Source organism: Schistocerca nitens, chromosome 3 (assembly GCF_023898315.1).
Source record: "Schistocerca nitens isolate TAMUIC-IGC-003100 chromosome 3, iqSchNite1.1, whole genome shotgun sequence".
NCBI lineage: Eukaryota > Metazoa > Arthropoda > Insecta > Orthoptera > Acrididae > Schistocerca > Schistocerca nitens.
Window position 1 is genome coordinate 39,454,317 of NC_064616.1, and position 23,510 is coordinate 39,477,826.

The window sequence follows — 23,510 nt, forward strand, 5'->3', positions numbered from 1 at the left end:
AACAGTTTGTGGCCTGTTATGTTTATGTGAGGAATAATGCTTCCTAGATCATATTTCTATTGGCAAAAGAAGATAAAAATGATTAGAGTGCAGGTCATGGACCCTCCTCCCTCTTTTTCAGATAAAGTTGATGTGTTCTGGCAACATGATTGGGGGTCTGGCCACAGAAAAAACATAAATGTAAATTGAATATGAGTGAGTGTCATATAAGGGTCCCAAACATTTGGTATAATACAAAAGACAAATAAATGAACACTTAAATTCAAAAATAACTTAAATAATCTCCTTAAGTATTGTGTTCTCCTGTAAAGGAGAAATAACATGAGACTTATAAACTTGTTAAAAATTAACAGTTCATTGGAGGCGCTTTTCTACACACCAATAGATTTTGGGATGTACCTTTATGGAGATTTGTAATTTTGTCGATTAAAAGCTCAGCACAATAAACAAGATACAGCAGAAGTAGCTACTAAATTCCAAAAAGCAATAAAACCACAAAAGTAAGTACACAAAAATTACATTACTTTTAACTTTTGTCAACAAATTATTAAAGGAAATATTGCTCAAGTGCTGCAGATACTCCTCAGTTATCTGATATTTTTGCACACTGGTATTGACATTGACTGGTCCATCATACCACCTACTTTGAATATATGAGAATCTCTCCTTTCCCATCGTGGGATACCTTAACCCAATGGCCTGCACTTATTTCAGCGCAACCACTGACAAACTGAAGAGAGTAATAAGACAAGAAATCAACACCATTTCATTTTCAATGAACTATAAGACAATGGAAAACTTCTTTGAATGGCTTCAAAAGTGTAACAACAATAACAGTCACCATTTGAGAAATCCCACAAAAAAGAAAGAAAGAACACCATCTTAACAGGCTTTGAAGGCCCCACAGTATCGGAGGACTGCTGTGTCACCCTCAGCCCATATATGTCACGAGATGCGGATATGGAGGGGCTGTGGTCAGTGCACCACTCTCCTGGTCGTTGACAGTTTTCATGACTGGTGTTACTATTTCTGTCACATAGCTCCTCAACTGGCCTCACAAGGGCTGAGTGCATCCCACTTAACAACAGCAATCAGCGGACCCTGACGGTACTCCATTCAAGTGTTATCCAAGACCGACAGTGCTTAACTTCGGTCATCTCAGGGAAACCAATGTTACCATCGCGGCAAGGCCATTGGCATAAATGTAATAAATTTGTGTTTTTTATGTTCTGTGTCTTTTACATTCTCAGCAACTCTCTCCCTACCCCTCCCCCCTTTACAAGTGTTACCCCAGTACATTCACAATGCTACATAGAAAATTACAAAGTACTAAAATATGAATAGTCTGACTGACTATTGTACCCTCAAAAGCCAAGCAATGCTTGCGTGTTCCACTGAAGAATCATGGTTAAACACTTGTAGTCACTCTGTTTACATCATTAACTCATAGTTTTATGTAGTTATTGTTAAGACTTTGTATCGAAAGTGATGGACATTACATGAAAGAATAAAACAAATTTTACGCAGATGACATAACAATTGTCAGCATACCACATAACTACTGAAAATAATACAGTGGCTTGATGAAAACAACACAGTGGATAGGTGACTTAAATGTCTCATTGACTGACAAAAACTGATTGAAAAGAAAGGTCAATGACATTCTATTAGTATTACTATGACCAGAGAAAGGTAGTTTCACGAAATACTTCATTCAAGAAATACTGAAACATCATTTGAAGTTTTTCGAGAACATATTGTCGCAGAGGAAGCTGAGTAGCACCGTGGTGTAGTGGTTATGATGCTAAACTGCTGCATGGAGGGTCGTGAGTTCAAAACTCACCTGCACTGTACAATTTTAATTTCTATATTCAGCTCGAGTACATTCTAGAAGTATCTACAAATATCAAGAATCATTGTAATGAAATGTTCTGTAGCTGTATATATATTGTATGTGTTCTGGCCGGAGGCAGTTCACTCCGCGCTCTTGTATGTGCAAGTGCTGAATAAACCTTCGTTAAGGGAAGTAAGTGTTCATCATTCATCTAATTACACCTTCTTCTACGTGACAATATTTTAATAAGATGATGTACAATGCTGGCCTACTGGCAACATTTACTGACTTGTAAGAACCAATGCAGGCCTAATCATAGCATGGAAATAATAATCCAATGTTTCTGTCTGCATGTGTTCAGCACAGAAAAATAAAACAGCAGCTGGTGCTCCAAAGGATTAATTGCAGAAAGAGGACACATGCTTAAGCAACAGTATTTGCATATTTCTTAATAATGGGTAAGTGAAAGCTGAAGTACTGCCATCTGCCAAGTTCATGAGACTTGTGACACAATTAACAACTCAACAGATGATGGATCTTGTTTTGAAAAAAAATCATTCAACTCAGAATTAATTATATCCAGCATATGGATTATAGCTTTGTGAGTCACATTATGGATAAATCTAGACAACATTGAAGAAATAATATATTATGTTCAATTAAAAAAAGTGAGCTAACCCTCAGATAAAATTATGTATCTGTTAATCCCATATCAAATACGAAAGTATTCATTTTCTTACTGTTTTCATTTGATTTTGTATTGGTGATATAGTTAACTAATTTAACATGAGATATACCTCATTCATCATAAGAATAAACCTCGTGTAAACAAACACAAACACAATGATTATTCAGCAGTCATAGCACATGTGCACTGGTGTTGTTATGGTCTTGGAAGTACAGCCAACTTATATATTAGATCTCTTATTAGCAAGCTACTGCAAGTGAAATTTTAAGATATTCTAAAATATTAACAGCCATCAATGTTTTTCTTAATCATACTTTTGCTGTGTAGTTTTCATTTCAAAAGTCATGTACAGTTGCAGTCTCTGTAAACATTGGTTGTGTTCCGATTGCCATGCTGTTAATAAGTACTATGAAACGGGCTGACACTGCTTCCTGCTTTGAACTTTTTTAAAAAACTGTTTACTAAATGTACGGCATTCACGGATTATAGATGAATGGCTTAATCAGTAGCGAAAGAGTCTGCCAATCGTGTATTCTGTAGGTCGCTGGTTTGAATCTCGCTGTGGCCTTTTTTTTTTTTTCTTTTCTTTGCTCAGTTCAAATATCTACATCATTTAAATATGAAATTAATCCAATATATGCTAGTGAACACATACTTAATAACTATTTTAAAGAAAAATGCACATCTTCATGTTTCTAATTAAATGATGCATGCAGAATTCCAGTTAATACTGCAAATATAAATTCTTAATGATTGATATTTTATAATAAAGATCACACAATTAAATTTTTGGGAGAAAAATTAAAAGTCAAATACTAAAGAATATTTGATTTTTAATTTGTCCATTGTTTTATACCACATATGTGGTCTCACATGAGCCAGAGTGATAAGTATCATGAAACACAGAAAAAAAAAAAAAAAACACTTTTCATGGCATCGAGCACATTGTACAAATGATGAATTTTTTCAATTGCCACCATACCACTGCAATCAGAACCGATTACGTTTAATCTCGAGCCAAGGTGAAGGATTTGTCATTAGAAATAACAAGAAATTTAAGCTGACAGATGTACTGGAACTAATGCACACAGCTTTTTCCCATATCACTGCAGAATGCTGGAGAAATGCTAACAGCACGCCATAGAAGAAGAGGAGAAAATGTGGGTTTTTGGGTGGCTTCATGGATTCTGTTGTTGATTGTCTCCTTATCAACATAGCAGATGATAGTTCCAGTACTGAAATGTATTCCTCAGATTTGGATACAGAAGCAGTTTAGAGATTACTGCTCTGTTAAGTACTGAAAGACTGACTAAGTAATACCTTCAGTGGCTTCAATATTTAACTGAATGCTGAAATCCCTGCAGTATGCTAATGCAGCTCACACAGAAAAATTATGCTGTGTTTGAGTTAGGAATTTTCATCACTCTTGTTTTTAATATAATACTGTGTTAGCTAAGAATGAGAGCATGTTACGTTTTCAATATGGTCACTTAAGAAATGTATTGCTAAAGCTTTGCCATATATTATTTCATTCTGTTTAAAAATTAAATGACATCTGAAGCTATATTGTTTCTTGATAGTCTCTTTTTACACCTTAACTGCACCTATTCACATCACCGCAGGTTAGTTGGACCACTTAGCTGGCCAGTGCTGTCCCAGTTAAATATGCTGATAAAGCTGTTGCCCCGTATCATCACTGAGTCAATGTGTGTGTAATGCACAGCATAAAACCTGACTATACTCGAGACAGCTTGGCTTCTGTTCCACGTGAAATGAAATCCAATGAGGTTCAAATAAATGTGGCAGACTACACAGTGTAATGTTTACATCACGTTTATTCTTATGATGAATGTAGTTTAGTAAATCCATGAAACAAAATCCATATGTCTTATTTTTTTGCAGTTACATAATGCAAAGGTATTTAAGACATCATGGCTCCTTGAAAGACTGACAATATTGTTTCTCAATTTTGATCACCACAGTCACTGCTTATCAAACTAAATCATCCACAAATTTGCCACAAAACTCCATACTCACACTTCTAGAGGCATCTAAACTGTGGTATACACATAACAAATGCACAGTGTAAATGAGAAGTCTTTATATTGATATATTGACTGTTAATGTTTGAGAAACAGCTGTACCTCACAATATTAAAATCCTGAAATCCACACAGCAAAGATGCTCAACTCATACGATCGATTGTGAAAGATAAGGGAATCTACACAGTGTCTCTTAAATTTTGGTCCTCCTTGTTTCTTCAGTAACAGTAATACAGGTAATATACTATTTTTACCCAATTATACGATGAAGTTTTTTCCCAAATTTGTCACTTGAAAAATACAGAACCATCTTATATTCACACATTAAACCATTGCTGCTGAGCTCAACATTTCTATGTTGTTTAGTAGAGCATATGGGAGACAATGGCTGTTCGCATCCATAGCATACCATAAGCTACACGTCTCCCAGATGGTGCTAAAGAACATTCACTTTGAGGCGGCCAAACAATCATTGATCTTGATCACTGATCTCCTGGCTAATATCCATCGTATATCGCAGATATGAGTCAAATCATTATGACTGGCCACAGAAAAGGCTCCTCTCAGAGTCAACAGACGAGGGCCCTTGGACCTATCTTCAAGATTTGCCATATCAATATAGAAGGAGTAAGCTGGGCTAAATGCCAAGTACTAAGTAAGATTTTATGTGATGACAACACTGATCTTGTTGCAGTTCAGGAAACTCAGGTTGAAGACGTAGACCAACTTAAACGGAGAGGTATGATTCCAGTTACCCCAATGTATCATCATGCATATGGAGTAGCTACATAAGTGTGATCATCAATTGGAGATGTTCACCTGTGCTCGGCAACAGTGCATGGCGACATACATGAAGTAGTTGTCAAAACAGGAAATCTGTCAGTGAGCAGTGTGTACAAACCACCAACCATTCCCTGGCCTCAAGATGTCCTGCCATACCTGCGATATACATGGGGGATTTTAATAGCCACCACCCTTGGTGGAAATATAGAACAGGTGATGTAAATGGTGAGGCTCTTACTAACTGGGCAGAGGGTTAACAACCTGTTCTTAGTTTTCAACCCAAAGGACCAAGGAACATTTTGGTCTGCAGCTTGGAGAAAGGAATATAATCCAGACTTATGCTTTGTGACGACTGGCAATATCCATACACCACTAAGAACTACAAGATGTGTATTAATAGACTTCCCTCGTAGTCAACACCGCCCAGTCTTGATTGAAATTGGAATCAACATCCCACTCATAACAACCGTACAATGCCCAAGGTGGAATTTCAGAAAGGCAAAGACGGATATCTACATGGAAAAATTGGATAAGTGCTTGGGATGGATTCACCCAACAGCTAGTATTTAGGACAAACTCATAGGTGCAGTTAAAAGTGCAGCGAAAGCTGCTGTCCCGAGGGGGTTCCATAAATGATATGCACCAAGATGGGACAAAGAGTGTGAAAATAAGTATCAGAGATTTCTTGAGAGTGGAGACCCTGAGATTGTAGATGACCTGTTGCACAGCCTACACAATGCATGGCGAGAGAAATGGATTGAAACCGTTTAGTAGTTTGATTTCCAGACATCTAGTAGGCAGACCTGGTGTCTCCTCTGAAAATTAGGTGGAGTTAACAAACTACATCATAACTCAACAGATATTTCTGCAAATAGCATTTCAGCTCACATACAGGCAACATCTAGAGCGCCAAAGGACAAAAAACACACAAGAATTGTACACTGTGAGCTTAGCGTTCTTAAGAAAAACAGCACACCTTTGGACCAGTATTCCTTTAAATTTACCACCAATGAAGTCAGAGAAGTGCTGAAGAGTGTCAAAAGAGGAAAGGCATCTGGATTGGATGGAATACACCCAGAATTCCTTCTCCACTGTGGGGAATGCGCCAAAAAATGGCTTGCAGAATTTTACTCAAATATAATGGCAACAGGGAACATACCACAGAAAACGATGAACTCAAAGATCATTACACTGCTTAAACCAGGAAAACAAAGCGATCAGCCGAAGAGTTACAGGCCAATCGCATTGCTCAGTGTCATATACAAGCTGCTCAAGAGACTCCTGTATAACAGACTGAGCCCAAAATTACTGGAATTAATTCCAGACGAACAATCAGGATTTCAACCTCATAGAAGCTGCACTGATCAAGTACTTTCCCTGACAACACACATAGAGGCAGGCTACAAAAAAAACATCAGTTGCATCCATAGACCTGGGATGAAGCCTATGACACGGTCTGGAGACAAGGCCTGCTGTACAAACTCATACAAATAATCCCATGCAGCAATATCATCAGACTCATTGATAACATGCTTGCTGGGAGAGGTTTTCAAGTGATTACTGGAGAACAAATGAGCTCTACCAAAATTCTCAACAATGGGCTACCATAAGGCTCAGTTCTTGCTCCATTGTTCTTCAATATTTATACTTCTGACATCCCAAACACAAAATCTAGGAAGTTTGGCTATGCACACGATTGGACTATAGCTACACAACCTGAATCATTCGAGGTTACTGAAGACAAATCTTTAACATAATGCAGTGCTTCAGCAACTGTAAATTGTTCAGATAATAAGAAATTCAGCCTTCAGTTGCAAAGTAAAATTTTTTTTAGTTTACTTAGGTTTCAATGTCAATAATGGTATCTTCTTCAGAACAAAAATTAAATTATTTTGAGGGCCAAACATTGGCCATGTCACAGAATAAAACTAATACAGAATAAAGATGCATAATCATAAGATTATGTCTATCAATACTAAAAATAATAAGAAAAATGTAGATGGAGCTACACCGGGCCAGGAATAAGGCACATATGCATGAATAATCATTGCAGTTTAATACTGTTTAGTAGTAGTAATGCAAAGCACGATAACTGTTTTCAATCCTGTCAAAAAGATTTGTAAGAAAAATAAAATTGTTACAGCAACCACTGAAGATGCTTTGAAATAAAGCAAAATGAGTTTGTTCTGAGTGATGCGATCACAAAAGTTGGAATGTAACCTATATTACTTTTTGAAAATAAGTCTGTATATGTTTCATAAAATCCAGAAAACGGTCACCAAGATCAGTAAGTATATTTATTTGCACTACTTCAAAATAACATCTGCAACAGCAGAAATGATGGCTGGAAGTCAAAAAACCAATTTTGCGCTCTTCTCCTCTCTCTACTCACAAACAAATGCAAAGAGGAACAGTCATTGTGTCATCAACAACTATATTATTAACAATGTGTAAGATTTACTACCAAGAGCAAAAGAAATGGCACTTGCACAGAGATTAATATATATAATGAAGAAGGTACAAATGTTAAAATTTACGAAAAAACAGTCTGAACAGCACTGCTTTTAACTTTTCAAGTATGAGGAAGTTCATGTAATCTGAGGGAATGAAAAAAGTTTGACAATGAGATGAGAAGGATGTGTACTGAACAATAGATGAAACCAATACTTTCAGAGGAAACCAACTAATAAAGTCAAAATGTCAGTTTAGTGTATGCATTTATCATTACTTCCCTTACAACACGGAAAATATGCTGTGGCCAGGAAACTTCATAGGACAAGAAGAACCAGTCCTAAATGCAATGTCACAAAAACCAGTTCTCATAACAGAACATTTGCGTATAAGAAACATGCACATAAGCATTTTCCACCTATCTAAAGCCTTCTATGGCTCTTTAAGTACTGTGTTGACTTCTGTCCACTGAATATAAACCCCCCCCCCCCTTTTTATAAAGTGATCTTACACACACACACACACACAAATAAAAAGGTGCTACAACAGTTACCTAACAAATTCACATTTTCCACTGTCTCCTTATATAGATACTCTATGTGCCACTTTACAATGCACAGCAAAGAGAATTCGGTACTACTACTAGCCACAACTTTTTCTACAATTTTATCTCAGCACATTTCATAACCTTTTATCTACTATGGATAGAATAATAAATAACTCCTCTTATCCTGGTAATAGGCTGACAGTAAAATTAATTTACAAGCAATTATGAGTAGTGATTCCCACATCTAACAAACAAATTTTCACAAGAAGAGTAGAGTCTGTCTTCTACTGGTTCCAAATTAAACATTTCAGTAATTCTATAACAGCTTTGCACTGAGTTGGTCAATTACAGCCAAGCAGAATATTTATGAATTCTCTCATTGCAGCAAACACATTCTGTCAAATCTCATTAATTCTAAAAAATATTTCCAAACATTTTCACTTCCTGCATCCAGGAAAATTTTCATAATGTTCCCAAAATTTACTAACAGGTTATGTAAAATGTGTCACAGATTTCAATGATAATAGTCTGTACTGTCTGGCATAAAACAGATAGGAAAACAATAATAACCAGATATACAAGGACAGTCATGTATAACTGTCTGCAATAGGGAGTGACTTTCCACAGAAGCTAATGAACAATCAACAAGTCCTCTACAATAAGATTTGCAAATGTTCACATAATACACATACAAATAAGAAGAAAAATGCTGAATCAAATTATTCAAAGATAGATATTCAGTATGAAACCGTTATTAACTATAGTGTGGAGCTTATATTTAGAAAGAAAATGCCCTTTTCAGACTTCAAATACAGTTGTACTATGTTTCATTCTCTTTACAACAAAAATTAGCATTTAGAGAATAAGGTTCACATACAAGGAGATATAGTGTCATACTATCAATCAATAGTGTGCACTACAGTGACACAGCACATTTGTGGGAATTATTTTCAGTAACCTTCAAAAAGGAACTAATTAATATTTGCTTTTGGTTGGAATGGTAGGCAGAGAAATCTCATGGCAATTAAGCAACAAAATAAATCCATGTACCACCACACAGAAGTCCAGAATTGTATCATTCCATCAGTGTATGAGGCAGCTTCCTGATAATATGGACACTGCGGTATGAGGGAGATTTTTTGTGTACAAATATGTACAAATAAAAAACACATTTGTGTTTTATGCCACAGATTACACTATATAACAAAATCAGAAACTTTATAAAACGATGTGCAGCAGGAACATGCAAACAACAATTAACATCCCTCTGGCAATGTCATATGTCATATACAGCAAAGTGAACAAATTTTGTAAGGGTTTTTTTTCTTTTTGTTACATATTCAGCATTTGAGTGTAAAATAAAGTACCTTTTCCGTACAAAAAATTACTGATAATTTAAGAGCCGATATTCACACACATAAAAAAATTACTGACAGCTGAAAGCAATGTACAGAAATACAATTATATTTTGTTATAGCAGTACACTACAAACTCCAAAGCTAGCAGTGCACAACTGTGTTAGGTATTGTTACCTAAACATCTATTTGAAGAATGTTATTGGTTGTACAAAGTTATGATTCCTTGGACAACTGTTTTTACAATATATGTATATGAAAAAAAAGTTTACTGTGCAGTTCATTTTGCAGTACATTGCACTAATTTAAAAATATCTCACAGCTCTCTAACAAAAAAAGAGCATAACAGTGGTAACAAATTATGCAACAAAAATCTGCATTTTATAATGCCTCTATAATGTTAGTTTATGAGAGTTACAACAATTTCAGTATTTAAAATACAAAAAGAATAAGTACTATGGCTTATTTAAACACAAGCTCATTTTCAAAGCTTCAAATTCACAACATGCCATTCACTTTCTGTGTTGTCAGTGACATAATTGGTATTTACAGCTTTGTGCTTTAATGTGTAAAGCATAATATTCATATTGTCCCTGAACATGCAGACATACCCACTGAAATTTTGGCTGATTAGCCGAACACCCCTTTCAGCTAGCTGTGTATCCATACATCGCTATATTTCCCTATCAAGAACACTGTATACAACCTTGCACTCTCTGGAACTATACATACTTACTTTACTCACATCAATAAAAATAAACCGTGCATAATAAGCTTAAGTTATATGAAGACAATCTCTTGATAACAAACAATCCTTAAGGAATGAGAATGTAACAAACAAAAATAGCAGCAATGTTTATGAAAGCAATACAGGGTTATTTTGGGAATGAAAAAAAATTCAAACAGTAGAAAAAAAAGAGGAAATAAAAAACAATTTATCTTTGCATTAAGGCTGTAAAGAAGAATCTACCTTGATGCTTTCCACTTTCTTCATTTTTTTTATTTATGTCACTGTTGTGTGGAACTTTGCATGTTATAGTGAACTGTTATGATTTAATTTGTAAATCCTTGAATGCAATGTGGCAAAATTTTTATAATACTGCAGAAATGTTCACCTACTAAAACACTAAACAGATACAATAAAGTTACCTTTAAATGGGCTATTGTTTGTGACCTACATCAAAATTTTGGTAGATGGTACAAAAACAGTAAGACAAGGTCTTTTCTACAACTATACGCAAAATGCTTCTCCACAGAGAACTGATGTTCTTCAATTTTTTGAAGAACTCTGTATCCTTTCCAAATAAAATACCTGTTACTGGCATGAAGCACACGACTGCTTCAGATGCAATTCAACATACATTTAAGGAATAAAATAGACATATTCTGATGAAATGAATGAGGTCATCAATGGTCACACTTACCACAGTCACCTCAATGCATACTGAAATCTACGCTTCATGATATTTTTACCTCTAACAGCTCAATGGAAACCTTTGCACATCTGAGCCAAATGCCATGTAAATTGTTAAATTTTCAGAAAGTCACCCAATGGAAACTTTCTCTTATTGCATTTAAGCACCTATTTGCTGTCAGAGATTGCAGATGAATCAATACACTGTCATGTTATCGAGAAATCTGCAATCCAGAAACACCCAACCATTTGGGTACTTTAATTAAATCTTTAACTCTATCTACACTACAAATATTCTTCCATTTCATAACTGGCACCACCCCTGAAATATATAATGCTAGCCTAACCTATACCTGCTCACTTACTTTTTTCACCTGAATTTCACTATCAGCAAAGCCATCCTGGTATAGGCAATACTTTTCATGGAATCTTATTTATAGTGGAATTTGATTGATTCGACTGTATCCAGTTTACAGACCCAAAAGTGCTACATGCTCACCCATCAAAAATTACTGCAATTTTGTTTTCCTAATATATCACTCATCAGCTAGCAACATGATCATCAACTATTGATGCGCTGGAAACGTAAAGAACAAAGTGACAACTACTCACATCTGAAAGTAACAGGTCCCTGCATAAATTAAGAAGGTCCAATAGATCAAACACAGGCTCTTATGAAATATTATATGAGACTTAGAACTTAGTGGTCAGAAGACTACAACAGGGACAGAAAGTAGCTACTAAATAAGCTAGAGTGTGTGGAGAATTCGCAACAGACATCCCTTCCAAGATGAAGATAATCTACAAATAAGTTATAATATGTATAATATGGAAAAAGGACTACTGTGAGAATATACTGTGGCAAAGTGCATAATTTAGAAAAAGTAACTGAACGGAAATTTTAAAATAATAGAATACAGAAGAAATGAATGGGATGGTAGGATATGGAGATGCAAGTAAAACAAAAATTGACTTGCTTTAAATTTGTTAGTCATGACAAAGCTGTCATTTGTGGTTTCTCAGTTTACATTTTATGAAGCTATAACACTGTTTAAAATTTACAAATCCTTTGGTCTGAAACAGATTGAGAAATGAGTATTCCTTATTGTTACTAATAAATACATGCATTTTCAACATAATTTTTTACCATGAAGAGAATACTTCTAATTTGTTAAACAATTTGATAAAAATATATAAGTTAACAATGGGTGAAACACTTCCACATTCATAGTGTTGTGACAACTTTTAACTTCTTTTTTTAATGGAATGCTTGTATGTGTTTGTTTTTATACATACTGTGGCAGACTGACATTTCTTGCTTATGTAACTGCTGTACTTTTGTGACAAAGAACAATGAAATAACAAGAAAAAAAGAGTAAAATTAAAATAACAATTTACAATGACTAGAACACAGACTAAGAACATTGTCTTGTATGATTTACTCTACTCAGTCTTAACATCAGTACAAAGAAGAAACTTATTTGAAAAGAGTTTTCTTCTGAAACTTAGCAGGTAACATGTTGTATTTGAGCCAAAACAAAAAAAACATTTTGTAGCTTCCACATATCTGCCAACTAATTGTAACTTAAAAATGTATGTACATCCCTTTATTTATGTAACAAAGAGAGAAAAAATAATTAAGTCGGACTTATGTTTTTTGAAGTATGACACTCAGCACTAATCTGAATGGAAAAACTAGTCTCTGCATCAGAGTATATCAATTTAATTTTGTTTGCTGAGTCAAATGTAGTAATATTGTTATCTATGTAAATCAATGCATGAGGCAACAATGTATGATCTGAAAGACAAATTTTCTAAATTTATTTTAACTTTTATCCACACACTGCATAACTAAGCAACAATAGTGCATGCTATCCAATCAATGCATGAGGCAACAATGTATGATCTGAAAGACAAATTATCTAAATTTATTTTAACCTCTATCCACAGACTGTATAACTAAGCAACCTTAATTCATGCTATGCATGTCCACACATAAGCATTCAACTCTCACTCTCAGACTCATTCAACATTCAGAAAGACAAAAATTATGCAGTTATTGAGTTAAACTGTATGGACTATCTCATTATTATTATTATTATTATTACTACTACTATTTCCAAGTGGTTCTGTGCAGTAACCCATTTTACATGCAAGCATTTCTCAATAGCAACTTCAGCTTACATTCTCCATCCTTGTTCTTTCATTAAAAATATTAATAATAGTAGGGCTCAATTTCTCAAATTTTTGCTGTTAGCACCTTGATCAAAGCAATGCCGGATTTATGCTGCATCAATGATAATATATGAAGAAACCTTTTGTATAATTCAGATCTGAAATTAATTCAATATTAATAATATACCTGAACAACATTTTTCTCATCAGAATCCTAAAGCACTTTTCAAACAATGAAGCTTGAGCCATGCAGTTACTGGAGCAAATGTTCAATATTTGCATATATGGTCAGTCCTTGCATGGTAAGGATACAGAAGCTACTGTTTAATGTCACTGTTGGTACTATCTTTTCTGTAGCTGAACTCGACAATCTAGTCATAAATTTATTACTATTAAGCAACCAAATGCATGCCCAACAGTGAAATCAGATTATGTTAAGAAAACAATGTGACTGATCAGGTAATGTCATGGAGAATAAAAATATTCAGCACTCAGTTCTCAAATGTACTAGCAGATAAAAAAATTCATGATAAAATATATAGGGCAAATGCAACATGAACAGCTCATTAAGACCTGCATCACACGAAATCAAATTACAATCTCATTTTAACCTGAATGTGTGAAGCATTTCAAAGAAGATTCTTTTAAAGTCCAATCCAGGACAGTAAACATGTCCTATGTACACTTTTAAATTGAGCATTTTCTTTATGAAACAACAGACATACAAGAAAAATTAAATCTCCTGCTGCACTTTGGTTCAATGTATCTCATAATGATGATTGCATTTAAGATGAACATTTTTACAGCTGTGGCAGGCTACTGCACAGGAATTAATTAAGTGATAAACATTTAAATTAATAAAACTTAAATGTTCAACAGGTGGAATGCGCAATATTATCAACAAAACAGAGTAAAAAATGTAGCTGTGAATAGTTCAATGCATCAGTTTACATTTATGCAGCAGGTGATGAAAAATAATTGTAACCATACTCATATAGGCAACTGCTCCGTTGTATACTGAAAAACTTTACCTTATGACCTTTCTCAGATGAAACAATCACACTGCGTTTAAGCTTCACCTTGCGATAACCTCTTCGTCTTGAATGGGAATTCTGTGTGTCCCAGCTACTACTAGGAAGGCCAAGGCGTAAGTGAACAGGTACTTTTGATGGAGAGTTTTTATCCTTTTTATCTGTAAACAAAGGATGCTTTGTAAGTTCATATTATGTGCTTAAGAAACTAAGATTCCACAGCTTGTCATTCACAAATAAATGTAAAAATATTCAGGTATCTTTACCCTACATTATCATCATCATCATCATCATCATCATCATCATCATCATCATCATCTCCTAATTACATTAGGTCATTCCAATCTATTCTTAAAGTTTATATTTAAAGCCCCACACACACATTCCTAAACAACGTAAAAACTACTGTTAATATCATTTAAAATATTTCTTAAAATCTGGTGTCAGTTTTTGTCTATGGGAGATTAAAGAATGCATATGTACAAATATATATGTATGAAATGGTAGTGTGGTGGGAAGCAAGACAGACATGAAATAAATGGAAACACTTGCAACTGAAGTAAGAAGTATGGGATAAATATTAAACAAGACCATATACATCACCTCTTCTCTTAATGTGTGTGGGGGGTGGGGGGTTTGAATGAGAGGTAGGGCAGGAGGAGGAAGACGAGGGAGAGTGAGGTATGAACCCATGCTAGTTTGGACAGAGATAAATGTCAACTAGAGAACACAAACAGGGAAGGAGCAATCCCTAAGATGGATTTGCACTAATACAAAAATACAAGTGACATTTTGTGTGAGATGGTGCTGTAAGACAGGAAAGAACAATAAGAAACTTGGCAAGAGAAGGAAATGAAAAGGAGGATAAAGGACTGTCAAAATAAACCCATCACAAAAAAAAGTGGCTGTGTGAGTAGCATGAGGTATGTAATAGTGCATCCACAGAATACACACTATGACTGACTGAAAGTCAGAGAAGTTCAGACACTGCTACAAACGTGGTACATTGGTTGGTTGGTTTGGGGGAGGAGATCAGACAGCGAGGTCATCAGTCTCATTGGATTAGGGAAGGTAGTCGGCCATACCCTTCCAAAGGAACCATCCCAGCATTTGCCAGGAGCAATTTAGGGAAATCACGGAAAACCTAAATCACAATGGCCAGACATGGGATTGAACCGTCTTCCTCCCAAACGTGGTAGGCACTGACTATCAGGGCCACTAGAACCTGATTTGCAGGCAATTATACAACTTTTCCCAAGAGAGGATGAGGAGGAGATTAGTGTTTAACATCTCATTGACATCGAGGTCATTAGAGATGGAATACAAGCTCAGATTAGAGAAGGAGGAGAAGGAAACTGGCCATGTCCTTTCAAAGGAATCATCCTGGCATTTGCCTTAAGCAATTTAGGGAAATCACAGAAAACCTAAATCTGGATGGCCAGATGCAGGTTTGAACTGTCATCCTCCTGAGTTTGAATGATGTAGCCATTGGGTCACAGGTTTTCTATCCCTAGAGCCATACAGTTACAAACATTTAATACCTTCCAGAAACATACAGCAGACTGTTAACTGATAATTTTCAAAAACAAATAGGCCTTATAATTCAACATAAAATTAAGACTTTCATTTTACACAACTTTTGCACCCTGTTATTCATCTTCGATCAACAGACATTTTTTCTCTTACATGTTGCTATAATGGATTTAAGAGTATTCAGAAAATAATAAAAACCTACTGGAACTTCGTTAAAACATATGCCAGGCATGAGAATTCTAACAAGTGTCAAGATCATTCCCCAGATCACTATTTGCAGCACACAACCTACTTTAAACAGCAAACTATAGTGCTAACAAAATTTAGAATTTCATGTCAACCTACACACCAGAAGTACACAGAAGAAAATGAAACACTATGTTAAGCATTAAGCAGCTGCATTTTAAAAATAAAGCTTTTCTGTGCATTGCACTAAAGAAACACACTCTAACTGAACAAGTATACGATAAAATGAATGTAGCTACTGGTTTCTTACAATACCCAAAACTGGGCACCAACTCACCTGAATGGTGAAACATTCATGATAACGGAAAAAAAAAACATTACGACAAGCACTTGTGCTACATGTCTGCGATACTTTGGAATTTCAAAAATAATTTAATTAAGGTCACATAAAAATGCAAGGAATCAAACTAATGTGTTTATGATGCAGAGCAAGTTGCACTTGGTAATGGAAAGTCCTTGGAGAAATAAAAGATATGGAAGGATGAAACATAACAAAACACTGTGTATTGAGGCACTGAGAGATCAATGGGCACATAAGCAAAGGTGTAAACTTTGCTAAGCTTTTGGATGATTTTCTCCTACACAGCTAACTATACAATACACACACAAACACATGCATGGCAACATTGCCCAGTCAAACTAGTACTGCTGAAATACATACACTAGATTCATAACTGAAGAGAAAAATAAATTAACTGCCAAGGCCTTAAGGGAAAGGCATCACCGTTAAAGCTGGTCCACTACTAGATATTCTGCACACTCTCTTCCCACACACCCAATATTACAACTTAAGCTGCACACTACCTTTCATCTTACCCTGAAATAAAGAATTTTACTCCCCAAAACCTTTTCCACATATTTCACAGCAGAATACCTCTGACCATCCAACCTAAAAGACATTCTTGTCTCTTCTTATGCCATTCTTACATCCAAACCCTTACCACATGCTTACATCTGTGTGAAAGATCTAAGTCGAAGACCTGTTACATGCACCCACCAAATACTCCTGTCACAGGTATATCCTACCCCGTAGGAGGCAGGGTCACATGTGAATCCAGTCATTGTATACCAACTCTGCAGCAATTTTTCCACAGGTTTTCACCAAACTGGTGCCAAAGGCTACATTTTATACCCAGTGGTAGAGCATGCCATTGAGAACAACACAGCCATCTTCAATGGCAGCTCAACAATCCAAATCATGTGTCCCTCCCCCACAGTAGCACAATCACTGATTGTATATCAGACCATTGTGTACTTTGTAACAAAGATCAGACATAATCTATCACAGACTGGTTTCTCTTACACATAAGCAATGCTCACTTTGAGTCATTTGTCTCTAAATGCTTTTTTCTTGCCCTAGATCTGTACGTTCTTTTCTTTCCTCTGTAATGCTCTTCAACATATTCATATGTTGGTTGCAGGTCAGACCGTCCAGTTCTGCATTTAGGTTGCAAACTCTTGGGCAACCCTGAATATTGTAATAAATGTCCATTTTATAGAGATAATGAACATTAAACATGTTTATCAACTACATATAAATAGTTACCAAGTGTCACATCATGTAACTGAAATATATACCAAACCCCAACAACAATTCTAACCTTCATAAATAATGAAACGAGTAAAGCTAGTAACTCACCATATAACTCAGGCACTGAGTGGCTGATCCATGCAGAAACGAAACTGAAAATTTTGCTATCTTTTAATGTACTCCCTGTGTGTGTGTGTGTGTGTGTGTGTGTGTGTGTGTGTGTGTGTGTTTTCAAAATTAGTTTGGAACTGACACTCAGGCAGGCACATGTGGAGGTGTGGAACAGATTTGCCACATCCAGTACAGAACAAATGTGTAACCTTACATTTCATTCAACTTGGTCAAGTTGGCAAATTATTTAATGAACAAAGATGGAACATGCATTAATTTGTTCTTGAAGAGATGCACTACATTTCCAATTAAGTTTCATTTATGACAGTAAATTTTTAAGATGAAACATGTAAAATTTATAAAAATGTATTCTTATATTGCTGATGACATTACTAAATTTCTGATATGCATTTTTTTTTTTAATTGAAGATAGGTGAACACATTATGCAAACAAAATCTCATGAAAAAATCATATTTTCAATCCCTCCACACCAGAATTCTGTAAATGATCTGTAACATAAAATAATTTTGATTAAAGATTATGCATGATGTGCCACTTGCAAGAGCTAATTTGGCATATATTTTTGTTTCATTACTAGAAAGAGATTGCTAGATTTGTAATTAATATGTTACCGTCACATGACAAACAACAGGAGCAACAAATAACAACTCCTACAGCTGTAAGAAATGAAAATAAAGAAAATCACACAAGACAGCAAGCAGCCTGAAAATGAAGCATTTGAGTAATGCAAGTGGGGAGTGTTGTAGTGATAGCAGTGAAAATTTGGCAACCACAGGTAGTTGCTGTGGCTAAAGGTCTCTTGGGATCAGCCAAATGTGTGCCATGGACCTACAAGTGCTTCACACCAGTACTTCCTTAGTAAAAGTCAGTTATAAAGTAATTATGAATAGAGTATAGGTATGTAGTTAGCTCTGAAGGAGATCATCATCCCAAAGCTTATCATGTTTTCAGCCGTGTTATATTGACCACTCAACTCTTCAGCTATACAGTGAATTACAACTTTTACTCCTTTCATTATGTACATTCCAGAACTCCCCATTAATATCTTTAATCCTCACGTATTGAACGAACTTTTCATTTGACTAAGTTGAGGGAGATGAAAGGCGTAATGGTAACATGTGTAATGTGATATCAGTAACACACCAACAGGCAGATTTCTCAAACTAAATAGGAAAAACTGATTGCTGCAAGATAAATTCTGACAAAAATAATGTAAATGGAAAATGAAAGCAAGGAAACTAGCAGACATCTGTATATGCACACTGAATCAAAATGGTACCCAATGCTCGTTACTTCCCTTTAAAATTCTACAATAATAATATCGGTATGTAACATACTGTCTAGCAGTAAGGAGGTTAGCAGCTCACTTAGGAATACTATGGGATAATCTAAATACTGTTGGCATAATAAAATTCATTACCCTTTGGTATGGTGACACTGAGGCTCACAACATCCTGATCTTCAGAAGGGGGTGACTTCAGAACCATAACTCTTCGTCCATCTGTTTTGTCTTTTGGTAAGAAGACATTTATTAGACAAACACCATGTATTCTTTATCTGTTTTTCTTTATGAAAAAGAAATTGTTACACGCTGAGTTTCTTACCTCTTTTCTGCAGCTCTCTGTCACACGATTTGCGTTCACTGGCCTCTTTCTTGGCCGTTTTGCTAAAATTTAAACAAACCATGCATGATTGTGATACCACCTTAAAATATAGTATGTTCAATCTATCACTATCCCCAACACTATATCAAGACAAATAATTTTGTTTTAAAAGTTTCACTTATATTTCTCAATGATGCTTCAATGATAAGTTGTTACAAGTTCCTTACAGATATTAATTAAAACAGATTGTCACCCACCTTACCCATTCCATTAAATTTTTGGAGTGCATGAACTCTATTATTATTATTATTATTATTATTATTATTATTATTTCTTCAGAGTGAGCCAACAGATTGAATCTACAGTACTTGTTCAGTTGTTTTAAACCACAGGTACACGAGCAGCACACATGTTGGTCAGTGGCAAAGAGTACGCATAAATTGAAACTGTTGTTATGCGGCCGATCCATGATGGGATATCAATGTACCAATATTAGCTGCACTGTAGAAACAGTTTATTATAGAAAGTGCTGGATTCCACGATTTGTCCAAGTGAGAATAGCTAATTAAATTCTTCACCAAATGAATTTCAACTTCATTTGACAAAGAATTTAATTAACATAGACAGCTGTTTCACCCTGGACAAATCATGGAATCTGTCATTTTCTTTAATAAAGTTGTAAATATGTTGCTGTAGTGCAGCTACTAAAGATGCACTGATATTCCAGCATGAGATTCAATTTATGCATACTCTTTGCCAATCACAGTCTCTGGCACTTGTATACATGTGGTTTAAAATTACAGTACAATTATTTAGTTCCAATCTGGACAAAAGGTATATGACCAAAATACTAGAAGAAGAAGAATTCATGTGGATGCACTCCTGAAATTTAATGGATCAGTTAGTCTCTCATGAAAACATCAAGATGTGCATTCAGCTACTTGTTAGCTGCCTCTACATAATTATGATGGATTTAAAGGCAAAACAAAAATAAACCTTGATATATCTTTACTTTTCCATCTCAGTTGCATTGCAATAAATATTAACAGGTGCCAATTGTTTAAGCAAGAGTGCAGTTCTGTATTGAAGTACTTCCTGCTGTGGGAGAAATATATACTGGGAATCTCTCCTAAGAGTCATCAGGTGCATTTTCTCTGGTGTTTTGAGATGTTTTCAATTCCTTTTTTTCAATAGGTAGCTGGAGTGAGCCCAAAAAAATACTGCTCAACATGTCTTTTGCACGACACTCAGTGTTGACGGAAAGTGTCAGTTTGTTTCTCGTTACAAACAAAATGATTTTTAAACTGAAATTTTATGTGCCCATTCAATAAGGCATCCCAAATTACGAGGGTCACTCCAAAAGAAAGGCACACTATTTTTTTTTAAATCCATCTTTTGTTCTACATGTTTAAAGTTTTACAGTGTGTAGGTACATCCTTTAGGAACAATATTTTCATTTCTCCACATAATTTCCATCCCTCTCAACTGCCTTATGCCATCTTGGAACCAGCACCTGTATACCCGAACAGTAAAATTCTGGACCAACCTGTTGGAGCCACTGTTTGGCAGCACGCACAAGGGAGTCATCATCTTCAAACCTTGTTCCACGAAGAGAGTCTTTCAGTTTCCCAAAGAGATGATAGTCACATGGAGCCACGTCAGGACTGTCAGGCGGGCGTTTCAGTGTTGTCCATCAGAGTTTTGTGATCGCTTCCATGGTTTTTTGACTGACATGTGGCAGTGCATTGTCATGCAACAGCAAAACATACTGCTTTTTTCCGATGTGGTTGAACACGACTCAGTCGAGCTTGAAGTTTCTTCAGTGTCATCACATAAGCATCAGAATTTCTGGTGGTTCCACTTGGCATGATGTCCACAAGCAAGAGTCCTTTGGAATCAAGAAACACCATAGCCATAACTTTTGCAGCAGAAGGTGTGGTTTTGAATTTTTTTTTTTTTTCTTGGGTGAATTTTCATGATGCCACTCCATTGATTGCCTCTTCGTCTCTGGTGAAAAATGATGGAGCCATGTTTCATCACCTGTCACAATTCTTCCAAGAAATTCATCTCCAACATTCTCGTACTGTTCCAAAAGTTCGCTGCATACCGTTTTTCTTGTTTCTTTGTGAGCCACTGTCAACATCCTGGGAACTCACCTGGCACAAACCTTTTTTAACGCCAACACTTTCAGTATTCTGCAAACACTTCCTTCCCCTATCCCAACGCAGCTTGACAATTCGTTCACTGTGATGCGTCTGTCAGCAGTCACCAATTCGTTAACTCTTTGCACATTGTCTGGAGTGTGTGCAGTATGAGGCCTGCCGCTGTGAGGACAATCCTCAATATTGCCGTGCTCCCTTTCATCATGTAACCTGCTTGCCCACCAACTAACTGTACTGTGATCGGCAGCAGCATATCCATAATCTTTTTCAACCTCTTGTGGATGTTTCCACTGTCTCGTTTTCACAGCACAGGAATTCTATGACAGCACGTTGCTTCTGACGAATGTCAAGTGTAGCAGCCATCTTGAAGACATACTGTGACGGTGCCACTCACGGGAACAGGTTGAACTAAGTTTAAAAACAAGTGGGAAGGATGTATCTACACACTGTTAAACCTTCACACATGCAGAATGAAAACTGTATTTTTACAAAAATAGTGCACATTTCTTTTAGAGTGACCCTCGTAGTTTAGTGCAATATTCATGTTATCGATAAGGTAAACCGTCAAGAATAACCAATATTGCAGCAGTGACTGAGCAGTGCTGCTGCATGGCTGTAGTGGTTGGCTTGGGCCTAGGCAGTGCTGTCGCTGCTGGAGAATTGGGTGTTGTTCATGTTTTACTGTCCCTGTTAGTATCTATTGATAAAACAAATATCACACTAGACTTCTTGGGGACTGCTCTATTGAATACACACAAACAATTATGCTTTAAAAATAATTTTGTTTGCAATGGGAAACAAACCAATACTTTCCATTGACAGTGAGTGTTGCAAGAAAGATGTGCTGTGCAGTATTTGTCTGGGCTGACTCCAGCTCCACATTGCACAACTAAACTGGAAATCTCTGTCTAAACACCAAAGGAATTGCTCCTGATTACTATTAGAAGAGGAAAAATAAAGAACAACCTCTTTCAGTCACAATCATAATTTTATTTCAACACACGATCCATTTTGAACCCTAGGGGCTCACCTTCAGGTGCTACGACAGTCTACATCAATTTTTTTTTTTGGTATGATAATGACAGAAGCTGAACACAAACTGAAGATGTGAATTGAGGTTTATGCTAGGGAAGGCAATGGACTAGTCTAGTCCAAGCAGCAGTGTTACTTATACTGCTATGATGGTGTAATGGCTAACACCTCTGCCTAGTAAGCAGGAGACCTGGGTTCAAGTCCTGGCCGTGGCACAAATTTTTATTCATTTCTTGCACTTCTATCATAATCGTGGATAAAGATGAGATTCATACATCTCAATGAAAATTTAATTATCCATTTTTTTCAGATTTAGGTTAATTCTGGTCCTGGTAAGATTACAACAGTATATTACAAATTGGCACATTGTGAATATAAATTAACAAAACTAAAACATATCAAAAATGTTTCCAGTAGTGGATACATGTTTTTGAAGCACAGTGTGAGTAAACATGTGCACTTTCCATTCTACAGCAAATTTGTGAACACAATTTAAAACAAGTCAAAGAATTTCAAATGTAAAGCTGCAAAGCAATTAAATTATTAATTATACAGAAATATTATTCATACAACAAACATTTGTCAATATATCAAATGTGGCTGTACATTATCAAATGGCTGCACTATTAAATATTTGTTTCTTTAGGGAAAAATAAACTTCTAATTACTGAAGAAACTGTAGCTGATAAACTCCATCTGTTCATTCACCATGTTTTCAGAAGATCTTTCCTTGTGTGACATTATTTCGAATTGTTCTAGCAGATCAAGTGTTTGATCATGGTTTTGTGTGTGGAGTACAGTTAGCTGTTGTGCATCTCACTTCATCTGTGTCTGTTAAGGTGCATGTGGTTACCTATTGTGGTTTTGTCAAATTGGTTAAGTCTAAAATCATCAATGGGTTCTTTGTAGCATGCATGGAATGTTTTTCCTGTTTTGTCTGTGTAAAATG

General features: G+C 35.8%; 1 protein-coding gene across 11 annotated transcripts in view; it reads right to left on the reverse strand.

Annotated features, from left to right (window-relative positions):
* Positions 1 to 23,510, reverse strand: part of LOC126247986 (serine/arginine repetitive matrix protein 2-like) — a 162,863-nt gene that overhangs the window by 13,376 nt on the left and 125,977 nt on the right. For 10 of the 11 annotated variants that reach the window (XM_049948569.1, XM_049948567.1, XM_049948564.1 and 7 more), the window contains 3 exons: positions 19,368 to 19,429; positions 19,184 to 19,273; positions 14,321 to 14,481 (listed from right to left, as the gene is read on the reverse strand). In XM_049948569.1, the coding sequence (XP_049804526.1) occupies positions 14,321 to 14,481; positions 19,184 to 19,273; positions 19,368 to 19,429 (313 nt within the window). The remainder of the gene's footprint in view (positions 1 to 14,320; positions 14,482 to 19,183; positions 19,274 to 19,367; positions 19,430 to 23,510) is intronic. The other variant, XM_049948561.1, reaches the window with a different exon arrangement.